A 13365-nucleotide genomic window follows, 5' to 3' on the forward strand; every position below is an offset into this window, starting at 1 on the left:
GCGTCAACATCCTCCGCAGGCGCTTCCGGGTGGTGAGCGTCATGACGCACGCGTGGGCGCTCTGGCAGGCGCCGCTCTATGGGCACGCACTGGCGTGGGCGGCCCGGTTGTCTCCCGCGGGCCCGTCTCTCGGCTCGCGCCTGAGGCGGCGGAAGGGACGGGGCTGGCTTCCCCTCGGGGAGGGGTTAGAGGCGCAGGCATGGCGGCTACCGTGAGGCAGGAGCTGACCCAGCTCATGAGCTCCAGCGGCTCCCACAAGGACCTGGCGGGGAAGTGAGTGACTCCTTGCCTCCCCTTTCCTCGGTTGCCACGAGTGACAAGCGTCGGGCGGCGCAGCCCGAGCAGGAGCGCGTCCTAGCCTGGAGGAAGGCGTAAGTCAGTCTTCCCGCACCGGTGCGCTCCAGATGTGTTGGGCGACGACTCCCTTTTTTGCTGAGCATTGGCCATACTGCCTGAGAATTATGGAAGTTGTAGCCCGACACATCTGGAAGGCACCATGTTGGAAAAGCGTGGCCTAGGTGGTGCCTCTTGCCAGGGAAAAGTACTTGGCCTGGTCTTCAGCCATCGTTATAATTACAGTGCATTTACATTCTGCCGTTTTTCTCTAGAATCGCTTTGATTTGGTCTTTCGAGAACCAGATCTGTTGATTAGTAGAGACTTTAGAAACCAGTGAGGACGCACTTAAACATGAGCACCTGTCACTTGCTGATGATCAAGCTGCAAGCTCAGTTGGCGTCTTCAAAAGAAGCTGAAGCATACTTTACCGAGCACAACAGGCTAAAGCCCTGTTCCAAGGAGCTTACACTCTAAAATTCAGTCGTGGTAGACAATAAAGGAATAAAGTGGAATCGTGTATTAAATAGCATAGACATTATACGTAAGGGAGACCTTTCCGACTCTGAACCATTCTCGATGTGTTGGGCTACAATTCCCAACATCTCTACTCAGAGTAACTCTGCTGCAGGGCAATAATGTTGAGCAAGTAATTGTCTGTCCTGAAAGCTTATCTCTTGATCCCTTTGCTAACTTCTGGCTAAACAGCATGCCTGATACCAAAGTGTAATTCCAAACTGTTCTGCATGTTTTGACTATTGGCCAGAGTTCATATTTTATGCCAGAGTTCAGTACTTCGGCATAAAATATGAAGAGATTTGCCATATTTGCTGATAACCAGTTTGATATATTCTGCCCTTGGAAACAATATGAACCAGGAGCAAAGTGCTAGAGTACTGAGATACTAAAAGGGTGTGTATGACTTTGGCCTTCAGGAGGACAGTTGAGCTTTTGAAAACTCCTGTGTGTGAATATAGCATACGCTGTGTATAATCAGAGATAATGTATGAAAGGGAAAGTGTGTGTGAGCTTCCTACAAAGAGAATAACTAGTTCACTACAGAGGGAAAACATCCATTCTATAAGGTCTCAGAATGAATGAAATGTGTGGTATTTATATATTCTAGAACAGTTTTGAGAAAAATGACATTTTAAATTACTTTCTTTGTTTTGAAAGCTCTGTGCATCAAGTAGTGCTGTCATTATGTTTGTGGGAAAACTGATTTTAAAGATACAAATACCCACTATAAAGATTTAACTGATTTATTTATTTTAAAAACTTTTTGGCAGGTATCGGCAGATACTAGAAAAAGCTGTTCAGCTCTCAGGAGTAGACCAACTAGAGGCCTTAAAAGCCTTTGTAGAAGCAAGTGAGTTTAAATAGCATTTTTCAGAAGTTCTTGAATGACTGCTATAGATGTTGAATTGCAATCAGAAAAAAGGAAAGTGTGTGAATGACCTCATAACAATTGTATGTTGAAACATAAATATACTTCAGGAAATATTTCAATGCAGTGACTATATATATACTGGGGAAATAAATGTTATCAAAATTAGTGAAACAATGTTGAACGGAAACTGTAATAGCATTATTAGATGAAGAAGAAAATGTATGAAGATTGGTGACTGTAAAAGTCACATCTAATTAAACCATGTTTATCTTTATAACAGTTGCTAGTTAATAATGCAGCCCACTGCTAAACACATTTATTTGCAGTAGGCTCCATTGAATTCAATGGGATATGCCATGTCCTAAGAATGCTTAGCATTACAGCTGGCACTTTTTTGCCATGTACTTGGTTTATGGTAACATGCAATATAGCAGTCTTGATTCTTAACAAATAAATCAGATAATTTACTTCCATGAATTCCATGGAGCTTCTGGAGAAATACAAAATAAAACCCAGTTGTTCACAGGCAAGTGTGAGATTTTCCCAAATTCCATGTTTTTTGATGGACACTTCTCTGGAATATGAGTACAGTCATAGCAGTAGCTCCATGCTACAGATGCTTGGAAGTGAGTCCTGTTCCAAATAGAAAATGTTTGGGATTCTTTGACAGTGCACAGAGAAAGCAGATGCAATTAGAAACACTAGTGAAAGCATTGTAACTGGTTAGGGTCCTAAATGTTTTCTCAGTCATTTTTGAATCAACAGTAGATATGAGAAGTCATAACTCCAAAGGTAGGAAACACTGGTATCCGTATTAATATTTAGGCATCGAGTCCTAAAACTCTGTCACCATAGTGTATTGAGTGTCATGTGCAAATGTGGGGTGGCATATAAATGTAATAAATGATGATGATACGGTCGTTTCTTACCTGCTTCTTTCTCTGTCATGCAACTGCTAGTGCAGTGTGACTTCTTGAGACATTTAATGAGGATAGAGCAACAACACAGCTGCAATCTTACTATGTCTTTTTTAAAAAGTATTATGCACAAGTTTTATTAGCTGGTTCAGCTTTCTGAAACTTGGAGCTGGGAAGTAGAGGCTTAATAATTTTGGGGCTTAATAATATTAATTTTGTGCTGAATATTGACTAAAATGACACACCCTAATGTAAGTCTAGAGTTTGACTTTCTTTCTCCCTCATGTCTCTTAAACCAGTGGTGAATGAAAATGTCAGTTTAGTGATTTCACGCCAGTTGCTGACTGACTTCTGTACCCATCTTCCAAGCCTTCCTGATAGCACAGCCAAAGAAATCTATCACTTCACCTTAGAAAAGATCCAGCCCCGTGTAATTTCATTTGAGGAGCAGGTAAGAGCAAGACACTGGGTGGGTTCACATGACATGCCAAGCCGCAGTGGCTCCTTTTACCGTTGTTGGCCTGTTGTGTCATCCAAACCCAACTGTATTTCAGTGTGGTGCATTTGATTTTTAGAAGTCATAAACAAACAATGGTTTGTTCTATGGTTTCTTGGTACCATGATTATAGCGCAGAGGCCCTTTGCCATTCCTGTTAAGCAGCCCAAGAGAGAACACCACTGACAGGTGCCATTTGGCGCAGCTGTTGGAGGTGTCCTGACTCTGCCCCCCTTCCTGTGCTAAAGAGCTTCCTTGGTACAGGCATTGGCAGTAAGCTGTTTGGCACTAGGAAAGGAGCGGCATAGCTCAGTTAATTTTCCCACTGCCCTATCCTGCATGCACCTGATGTACGCTCCTCACATGCTTGAGCCAGAAGGTTAAGAATCAGCTGGACTGAAGTGTCCAGTTGTGGGCTGTGGCACTCAGCTGATTCCCTGTATGTGCCAGAGGGAGGCCCCTTCTGTGAACTGGAGGGGCAAGAATCAGCTGGAGGCTTAGTTGGAAATGCCTTTCTGACCAGCAGAAGCAAGAAACAGGGATGAGCAGGAGGATTGGCTGAGTGTTGCTGCTGCCAGCTGGGCACTGTTGCTCACTTTATTCTTTCTCCTTTTGCCCACAAGAGTGAGGGGTTCCCTCTTGTGTGGGCAGGGCAGTAGGGAATGAGCTGAGCAGTGCAGCCAGCCACCCGGCACTATAACCTAGCGGAGTCTTGCTGCTTCATGTGTGGAGCAGGTGACAGGGAATCGGCTGAATAGTCCAGCCCCTGGTCAGACACTGCTGCCCAGCTGATCCTTGCTGCTTATACACATGGATGGCTTCTCTCAGGCCTGTGCAGAGAGGGAATCAGTTGAGTAGTGCTGCTCCTTGCCATAGTCCTCCCCAGCTGATTTCCAACACTCTGCCCTAACCGTGGATCAGGCACTCCCACTTCCTGCTCCAGTGGTTCCTTCTGGAAAGGAGCCTCATCCATTCCCCTGGTTTTTCCTGCGATATAACCTGAGGACTAAGAGGGAAGGAAATGGCAGAAGTGGGAAGAGTGACCACCATGAACCTGATCATTTGCCAGGTGCATCCAGTTAAAGAAACATGGAACCTTGGTAACCATGCAGGGTTCCATTTCATTTTGTATGAACTTAGCAGCTTTGTCTTCAAACTTTTTGTTGCCTTCTTCTGGGTTTATGTGAATATCAGTTGGTATTGTATTTTAGTATTGGACACATGAAACAATCACCTACCTCGTGATGCATTTATTTATTTATTTATTTATTTATTTTATTCCATTTCTATGCCGTCCCATCACCTGAAGGTTCCCTGGGTGGCTTACAATGCTAAAACAAAATAAAAATATATGTACAATACAATAAAATAATTGATAATCTAATAAAATTGATAAAATAATAATGTAATAAATAATATCACATAATAAAATATTCACACACCCCAATAAGCATAACCAGTAAATTAACCAAATTAAATTAAATAATCTATAACATTTGCATTTATTTCTACTTTGATCTTTTAAATTAAGTTTGTTTATAGGAATGCTTATGTTAGTCTGGTGTTTACAAATGACAAATCCTCTCACATTTAACAAATGCCTCCGGTACCTGCTGCTTCCTTTCTTGAATTGTTCAAACGTGTTCTAATTTGATGCGAAGACTGACTCCTTAAGCCTTAAAAAAGAATTGTGGCAAAATCCTCATGTATTTGAGGCACCCTGGCAATTGAATTCATTGTGTATCCCATGTTGGAGCATTCATGTGTATATACAGCTATCATTCATGTGTATATGCAGCTATCATTTATCTGATAATTTAAGTGTTTTATTGTCACACAAGCCATTCATACTTAAAGGTACTGGGTCCTGGTTTAACAGTGTATAAAGATGTCATTTGCAAAGAGTAGAGAACAAAAATGGCTATTTCTTGCAAATCTTACCTCCCTAAATTTGTAAGGTTTTCTGACTGGTCAATATACATAAGTATGCCATACTGTGATGTGTAAAATTAGGGAAATAGTGGTTAGATGAGCAAAAGACAGCTAAGGGGGAAAAGAAGAAAGCAAGGGAAAGAAAAAGGTATTGGAGATTGAATCTCTTTTATAATTAAAATGATTGTATGATTTTCTGTCTCTTCCCTGCACCCCCAGGTTGCTTCTATAAGGCAGCATCTTGCATCAATTTATGAGAAAGAAGAAGACTGGCGGAATGCAGCACAAGTTTTGGTGGGGATTCCTTTGGAAACGGGACAAAAGTAAATCTATTCATTAGAAAAACTGCTTTTTTTCTTGTGGAAATTGTTAAAATTGGTGTATTCTGGGTGTGCATTCTTGGACATTGAGTAGTCTTGCTCCTCATTTTATTCTGCAGCAATCACACAGAGAGTCCTACTCTGTCAAATTACTGCATGGAAATGTCTCCTGCATGAATCTTTAAGAGTACTTTTTAATGCTATTCTTATAAGAATTATATTTGAAGCAAAGTACTTTTTCTAACTAAGGTTTTTCGGACACCAGCTGGGAACTTTGTGTTAGATCTAGGTCTCTCTGTTTGCTCCGTAGCATTGTATGGAGTTGGGCTATTTAGTACAGTAATGTTCTTGTGTGCTTGAATCACAAAAGGGTAAGATATATCTTGTCACTAACATCCTTTGAATAGTACAATTCATATTTTATTATGAATGTACCTTTCAAAATTATTTTGGCTCTTCGTAAAATCTATGCCCTGCTGCACCATAAAAGCCATAGAGTCTAGAGATTTTCATTGCAAAACTGCTTCAGGTATTTCTACTTCTTGCTTTGTTACACATTTTCATCAGGTTGTAAAGTCCAGTTCCACATTCCTCAGATATTGAAAGAGAAAGTATGGACTTTGAACCACACTAGAGAGTATATTCTGTACTCAGAATTAACGTGGAAGGGAATGGATGTTCAGTCATGCAGGAAAGAACAGCACTCCTCCACCTGTTGGCTTTCTCCAGCAGCTCATGGCTGGTCTGTTCATAAGGATTGGAAAAGAGAGCGAGAGTGGCAGGTTTCTTGCCGGTGGCTTCATACTTAATATCCTTGTCCTGATACCGTTTTTGTATGGCTTCCTTGGAGTACATTTGGTGTCAAAACTTGGTTTGACAGGCTGTTTCTCCACTGATGGAGAGTTATAGCATTGTTCTGCGTACCTACCGCTGTGATAAACCAGAGCCAAAGTGTAAAACATCAACTTTCTCCTTAATTTTTCTGGGAGACATGCTGCTCTTCCTTTCGGCTACAAACATTATTCATCTTGCAGTCTACTTGTAAATTTTTGCTTAACACTTACGCATATTAACAGACTTAAATAACAAAATTGGAACAAGCTGTAGTTTAAACATGGCACATTTTTTCCTGTTTATTCAAGGCAATATAATGTGGACTATAAGCTGGAAACCTACCTGAAAATTGCCCGTCTTTACCTGGAGGATGATGATCCTGTTCAAGCGGAAGCCTATATCAACAGAGCATCTCTTCTGCAGAATGAATCAACCAATGAACAGTTGCAAATCCATTATAAGGTGAAATATAGGGCGCACTGGGTGACTTTGGGTCAGTCATAGACTCTCAGCCCAACCAACCTCACAGGGTTGCTGTTCTTGTCAAGATAAGATTGAGAGGAGGAGGAGGAGAATTATGTAGGCTGTCTTGAGTTCTGTGAAAGGAAAAGAAAGGAAGGATATAAATTAATATCCTAATTAATACATACTTATATTACTACTTGTTTTAAATGTAAAAGAAACAACATATTACAAGATATCTTAGTAAAAATACTAATCACTCATTATGGCTTCTAGAATTTGCACTCAACAGCAAGAATAGATCCTGATATGGTAGGCAAAGTCTAAACCATGGTGTATGCATTATAACCCTATGTAACTGCGACTTACCTAAGATTTGGACTTATCTCCTAGATGGGCAAATTACCCAGTATCCCTATAATCAATTGTTTTAACCATATTTTCTTACTCCACTCTTTCTTCTACCACTTCTCAGAAATACCAAGGGTGGTTTCTGAACGAGTTTACTTACACTTAGTAAACAAGGTAGCCCATGCATGCACTTTCACAATCAGAATCAACATAATACAAAAGGGGGGAGAGAGGAAGAACTGTTTTTGCTAACTGTTCCCCTTTGGTGGTAGTGAGGGCCAAGGGCCTGTTGGGACAAGGCACAACTCTCCCAAGTATCTCACTAGCAAGTTCTGTTGCACATTGTTTGTTCCCTTCATGGTTCTCTGAGCTGGCAAATTATTTAGGGTGAAGTCTGCAACACTATTCCCAAGAGTCACATTTCCTAAAGTCTAATTCTACAGACTAGTGGAATTACAAATGCGGAGATGTATACAGAGAGATAGAACTATTCCACTTGACATGACAGTGTAAGTTAAATGAACAGAAACCAGTGTGATTACTGTTTGAAGCAATACAATTACTGATTTTTTTAAAAGCTACTCCAGCAGTCTGGATTACTGTTTTTAGTTATGCTGGGTATTTTTCCTGTTTCAGGTGTGCTATGCCCGTGTTCTGGACTATAGAAGGAAGTTCATTGAAGCTGCCCAGAGGTATAATGAGCTGTCTTACAAGAGTATAGTCCATGAATCCGAGAGACTTGAAGCACTGAAACATGCCTTACATTGTACTATTTTAGCATCAGCAGGTAAAATGATAGCTGAATGCTTATTTCTCTACTCCATATTTTAATCTTTGGTATTACACGTATGATAGGTCTGTACATGAAGCCTGTACATGAAGATTAGTTTTTCTTAAAATGCTGAGGATAAGTAGAAGATAGCTTGCATTTCTGCCTGAATGTCATAAAGGTGGAATTCACATGCCCTTAAGCTCTTTTCAGTATCATGGATTCTACCAAAGGAGTTTAATTGCCTAATCTTGTGCGTAATTACTTACTCAAAAGGTCCAGTTGATGAATCTGGTCCACAGTCATGGTGTTAAATGTCACAACCTTAGGCTGCAGTCCTGTAGTCTCTAGATAGACATTCCAGGAGGCCTGTGATATTTCAGGTCGATATCTCGCTTCCTCATTGTGGTGGTGGAAACTTCCACAAGTTATGTTTGATGGTGGTTGGGAACAGGGTGTCTTGGAAGCAGATTGAGGGGATCTTTGGATTTGGAGCATCCAGACCCCTCCTATTCCTCTGAGAAGAGAGACAAAGTATGTCAGTCCTGGCACTGGCATGCACATTTTCCCTCTGATTAATGACAGTGGGAGAGAAGACCAAAAACAGAACTGGGATGGAGGGTGGAGGGGTAGGGGTGGAATCTGGGAAGGAGGCATTTTTCACTGTGGCCGGTAGGATTAAGTGTTGGTTCTTTCACCATGGATTTTGCTTTCCCTGTTTATGCAAGTGTGCTCTGCCTGTCTTATTAGCATTATAGGACAAACAAAGATAATTTCTTCTTTGTAGGATAAATAACAATAAGTGCATTTTGGATTTTTAGAAACATCAGTCTGTTCTGAAACTATATCATGTTGAATTCCTAAAGTATAGTAATTGCAACCCTGATACCAGTTGCAATTAACTGGAGTTAGTTTGCTTTTTTATTTTGTTTTTAAAAGCAGTGTATTTCCTATGGTAAAAATTTAATCCGAATATCACAAAAGCTCTGTAACTTACAGCATTCCCCAACAAACATAGTTGGAGTAGTAGTACATTTTCCTCTCTATGCACACATAGGATTGCCCCCTTGTTCTTTAGCCAAGAGGAACACCATTGAATAGGTACTTCTTTTAAAGGCCTGATTAGCATAATAGAGCTCCAGGTGCATGAGAAATCATGCAGGGTTCAGTTGCAAGCTGCCAAGTGGTAACTGAACCCATCAGACTTACCTTTGGCTTGTGGTTGTATGTGTTTGTTTCTATAATGAGCCATGTTGCTTTCTAGTCTGAGCTTTTGATTTCCAGTGAAGCAAAAAAGGAGAAGAAAGCAAAGACACATGCGTCATTCCAGGGAGTGGTGTGAGGATAGAATGCACATTTTCTAATGTGCGCCACAGCATCTTTGGACAGGCTTTGGAGCAAATGCAGTAGCCTGGGAGAACAACTTGGGACAGAACATGGGCTGCCTTCCAACCCCTGTGTTTAGACACAAAATCCATAGGCAATGCTTTGTATATTTGACAGAAGAAATAATAGCTGCTTGGAGCATGCTGGGAATTGTAGGACCTTTTTCTGCCCAGTTATGCATAGGATTGCAGCCTAAGCTGCCACATCAGCTTTTGCAATGGAATATGCATATTAACCATTATAATTACTGCAGTCAAATCATTGGTATTGCATCCCTAAGTGGAAGGGTTCCTTTGTTTCTATAGAAAGGTTCTGCATAGACACAATCTGCATCTATGAAATATAATTTGAAAACTCACGAAGTACTGCAATAATTGATTCAGTTTTTTAAAAGTTGCTTATCAGCTTCAGGTGTCCGCAGGGTCTACCTCTCTGAGAGTAGAGCATATCTTCCAAGACATCAAAGGAAGTGTGACTGGGCAGAGAGAATTAAAATATAGGTATTTGGTGCAGAAGTGCAAGAGTGTAGGAGCTCCAGCAACATTCGCCACTGGTTGTAAAATGATGAGCCTTCAGTGTTTTGTCCTGGTTTCTATAAGCACAGTTTCTCCATTGTGGGATGAAGGATCATAGACAGTGTTTTGTCAGTGTTGTTGTATCAGCGAGGTACTTGCTGCTGCAGCAGTGGAATCTAGAGGTTTTTGCCCATCCGAGTGAGGGTGAGCTGATACTGTGGATCGATTAGATGAAATCCGCCATTTGATACTCAGTCACAGATTGATAATTGAGGAAATGCTCAATTATCTTTCTCACCGAAGTAGACAAAACTGAATTATATGGGGCCGGGTAACAGCATTCTTACTGTCTTCTAGGACAGCAGCGCTCCCGTATGTTAGCCACTCTCTTCAAGGATGAGAGGTGCCAGCAGCTTGCAGCCTATGGAATACTGGAGAAAATGTATCTGGACAGGATTATCAGAGGCAACCAGTTGCAAGAATTTGCTGCAATGCTCATGCCACACCAAAAAGCAACAACATCAGATGGTACTTATGTCTCTAAGTCTGGAATTATGCTTTTCTGAATTTCAGGTCATTCAGACATTATTTTCTTTGTAACTATCCTTTCAAAAAATAATATTAATGTACTTTGAATCATCTTAGCCATCAGCATCAGTTATTTATACTCTTGCTTTATCTGTTTATACATGAGTGTTTGGTACAGAATGTCCTGTTTTCATCTGTTAAATGTGACTTCTAAAATCCTTCTTTGTTGCCATTAGTATTGCTATTGTCACGTATTTTTTAGGAATATTTTTGTCACATTTTATTTAAGAAAAAATCATTATTCAGGGCATGATATATTTTCCACCTCCACACACACTCACACACGCACACATGCTGGATTGGTCTCATTTGTTATTTATTCAGCTGATTTTTATCTCCTGCTTCAGCAGGAATGCTCTTCTTAAAGGATTCAACCCAAAAATAATGTAACAAATATTACTATGATATGAATCTATGATTTTTTATTTTTTTCTCTGTTGTGGAACAGTATTGCTGAAGCAGGATATATGCTGCCCACAGTTTGTTTAATTATATGCTTGACTTGTGATCAAACATAATTTGGATATGAAGCACCAATAAACTGTCAGTTTCCTTTCTCAGGTTCTAGTATTTTAGACAGAGCTGTCATTGAACATAATTTATTATCTGCAAGCAAACTATATAACAACATTACCTTTGAAGAACTTGGAGCATTATTAGAAATTCCTGCAGCCAAGGTATTTTGATTTTGGTTACGTTACTTTGTTGATAAATTGTACAGCATTCCACTTTACTGTTACGATTCAAGTAACTAGAATAATAGTATGGCTAGCTTCTTGGTTTCTTATAGAGTACTAGAAAAGAGCTATGTATTGTTGCAAAATTAATCTGATTGTTCCTGTGTTCATCTTAAGGTCGTTTTAACAATTGGAGTGGTCTGAGCAGATGCATTAAGAAAGATGCAGAGACAAAAATTCTTGATGGTGGGGCAAGATGCTTACGGCTATATTAATTTGGAAAGAGATTAGAACAGAAGTATCTCAGCATTATGGATGTCTTCCACTAACAAGAATTTGTTCATCCTGCTTTCCAGTTCCACACATTTCTTTCCTTTTAAAGAGTTAATGGGTGGCACAATCCTAGTCAAGTCCATCCACTTGGAATTCCATCAACAAGTCTGACAGCACAATCTGCAGATACTTTGACTCTTGCACAATAACAATTAAAATTCAGGGGTCCTCAAACTTTTTCACTGGGGGCCAGTTGAAAGGTGCCAGTGCTGGCGGGGCATGTGGGGGGGGGCATGTGGCGAGGAGGGGCAAGGCAAGGTGGGGGCAGGCACACGCCACGATGCAGCGGCTCACTCACTTGGAGATCATTTTCTCCTAGCAAGTCCAAAACGATCTCCTTGCGAGCAAGCCACTGCCTCCCCACATGGGGGGTGAGGCGGGCGCGCGGCGCGTTAAAAACCTCTGAGGCGGGCCGGCTATATGGCCACGGTGGGCCAGATCCGGTCCCCGGGCCATAGTTTGAGGACCCAAGAATTAAATGATGCTTAAGGTTCCCAGTGATGTGATTATTACACAACTTCATCCCTAGATTCATCTCAGGATTTGTGTGTATGATTAGCATGTGTGAAGATTTCTGTGTGGACTAGTTTTTCTATGTAACTTTTCTGTACCACTGAATCTGCCATGTATTAAAAATCATTACTGGAATTAATGTTTCTTAGAAGCAGAAATAGTGGCATTTTGCTTTGTTATTTCAGGCAGAAAAGATAGCCTCTCAGATGATAACAGAGGGTCGCATGAATGGATTTATTGACCAGATTGATGGAATAGTTCACTTTGAAAGTAAGTTTAGCCATAGATTTATGTTTTTCTCTCAGAACAGTTATGGCATGCGTTAAAGCAGCCTTGCATTGAACAACTTGCTGCCTTGCCAGAGGCAAAGAGGAATCCCATCCAGGTGAGTGAGTGGGCGAGTGGAAGAGGGATGAATCCTGCCTGCCTTCTTCTGGCACTGCATGTGTTTCTATGCCTTCAAAAGAGGATGTGAAGCTCTTTCCACTGCAAATGGGCTAGCAAGCAGAGCCTTCCTCTGCCAGTCTGCTTGACTGAAGGCCATTTCCTTTTATTAACCTGCTAAGTAAAAAAGAACACTCATTTATTTGACCTTATGTATTGGGCTGTGTTGAATGTAAGCAGAATGCTTTAGCTTGCTATGCAATCAACATTGGCTGAAAATAATTGGTAATTCTTGCTGTGACCACCAGAGGGCAATAGTATGCGAATAATCGCACGCCATACTGTTAATCTGTATGAATTTTTATATGGCAGACTAGACATAACAGAAAGTTGCTTCTGCTTGTCACTTACAGCATCATACTTAACAGAAATAAATGAATGAGTTTTGTTGTTGTCATCCATTTTTTATTTCGTCTTTTAGCTCGTGAAGCCTTACCGACGTGGGACAAACAAATTCAGTCACTTTGCTTCCAAGTTAACAATCTTTTGGAGAAGATTAGTCAGACTGCCCCAGAATGGACAGCACAGGCTATGGAAGCTCAGATGGCTCAGTAGACTTTTTCCCTGTCCTTTGGTAAAAAAGAGGTCATATTCTCTAGACATGTGAAGCAAGCATGAGAAATTGAACTGGCCTTTGGGTTGATTTCTGCAATTGTGCTGAAACTCCTTAAGATTTTTCTTAAAGGTGTGTTAGCACAGCATAGTAACTGTTTTAGATGTCATTTAAAAGTAACATGATGAAGTTGACACAGTGTAACTTCAGAGTATTCCTCGATAAAAATTTAGGTTGCTTTGTGACCTTGTGAATATTTTTGTGTTGTGAAAACAGGTGGATTTAGCTGCATTTATTTGAATAAAAACAAGATAGGAGTTAATTGCATGCTCTGTACTTGTATTCTTCATTTGTTCCATTTTGTCTTCATAAAACCTCACCACCCTCATAGGCTTGCAAAGCTGAATTTACAGTTTTTGAAAATCTTTGCTAAGCTTGTTTTTTGATGCACAGAAGCAAGAAGTTTGAAAAGCAGTATGTGCTGAAATATGATGTAGGGAAATTCCATGTTAGGTATGATTAGGAAAGGAAAATAAAACTGCCATTGTCAA

At 40.6% G+C, this 13365-nt stretch overlaps 1 protein-coding gene across 1 annotated transcript; it reads left to right on the plus strand.

Moving 5' to 3' along the window:
- The first annotated feature begins 99 nt into the window (after window positions 1-99).
- On the plus strand, window positions 100-13141 carry COPS4 (COP9 signalosome subunit 4). The gene is made up of 10 exons (XM_044428225.1): window positions 100-273; window positions 1624-1703; window positions 2941-3092; window positions 5289-5392; window positions 6532-6685; window positions 7673-7823; window positions 10064-10234; window positions 10856-10971; window positions 12003-12087; window positions 12683-13141. The coding sequence occupies exons 1-10, from the start codon at window positions 200-202 to the stop codon at window positions 12814-12816; spliced, it is 1221 nt and encodes a 406-aa protein (XP_044284160.1). The 5' UTR covers window positions 100-199; the 3' UTR covers window positions 12817-13141.
- Window positions 13142-13365: the final 224 nt, after the last annotated feature.

Source organism: Varanus komodoensis, unplaced genomic scaffold (genome assembly GCF_004798865.1).
Source record: "Varanus komodoensis strain SLA01 unplaced genomic scaffold, ASM479886v1 scaffold2, whole genome shotgun sequence".
Classification (NCBI taxonomy): domain Eukaryota; kingdom Metazoa; phylum Chordata; class Lepidosauria; order Squamata; family Varanidae; genus Varanus; species Varanus komodoensis.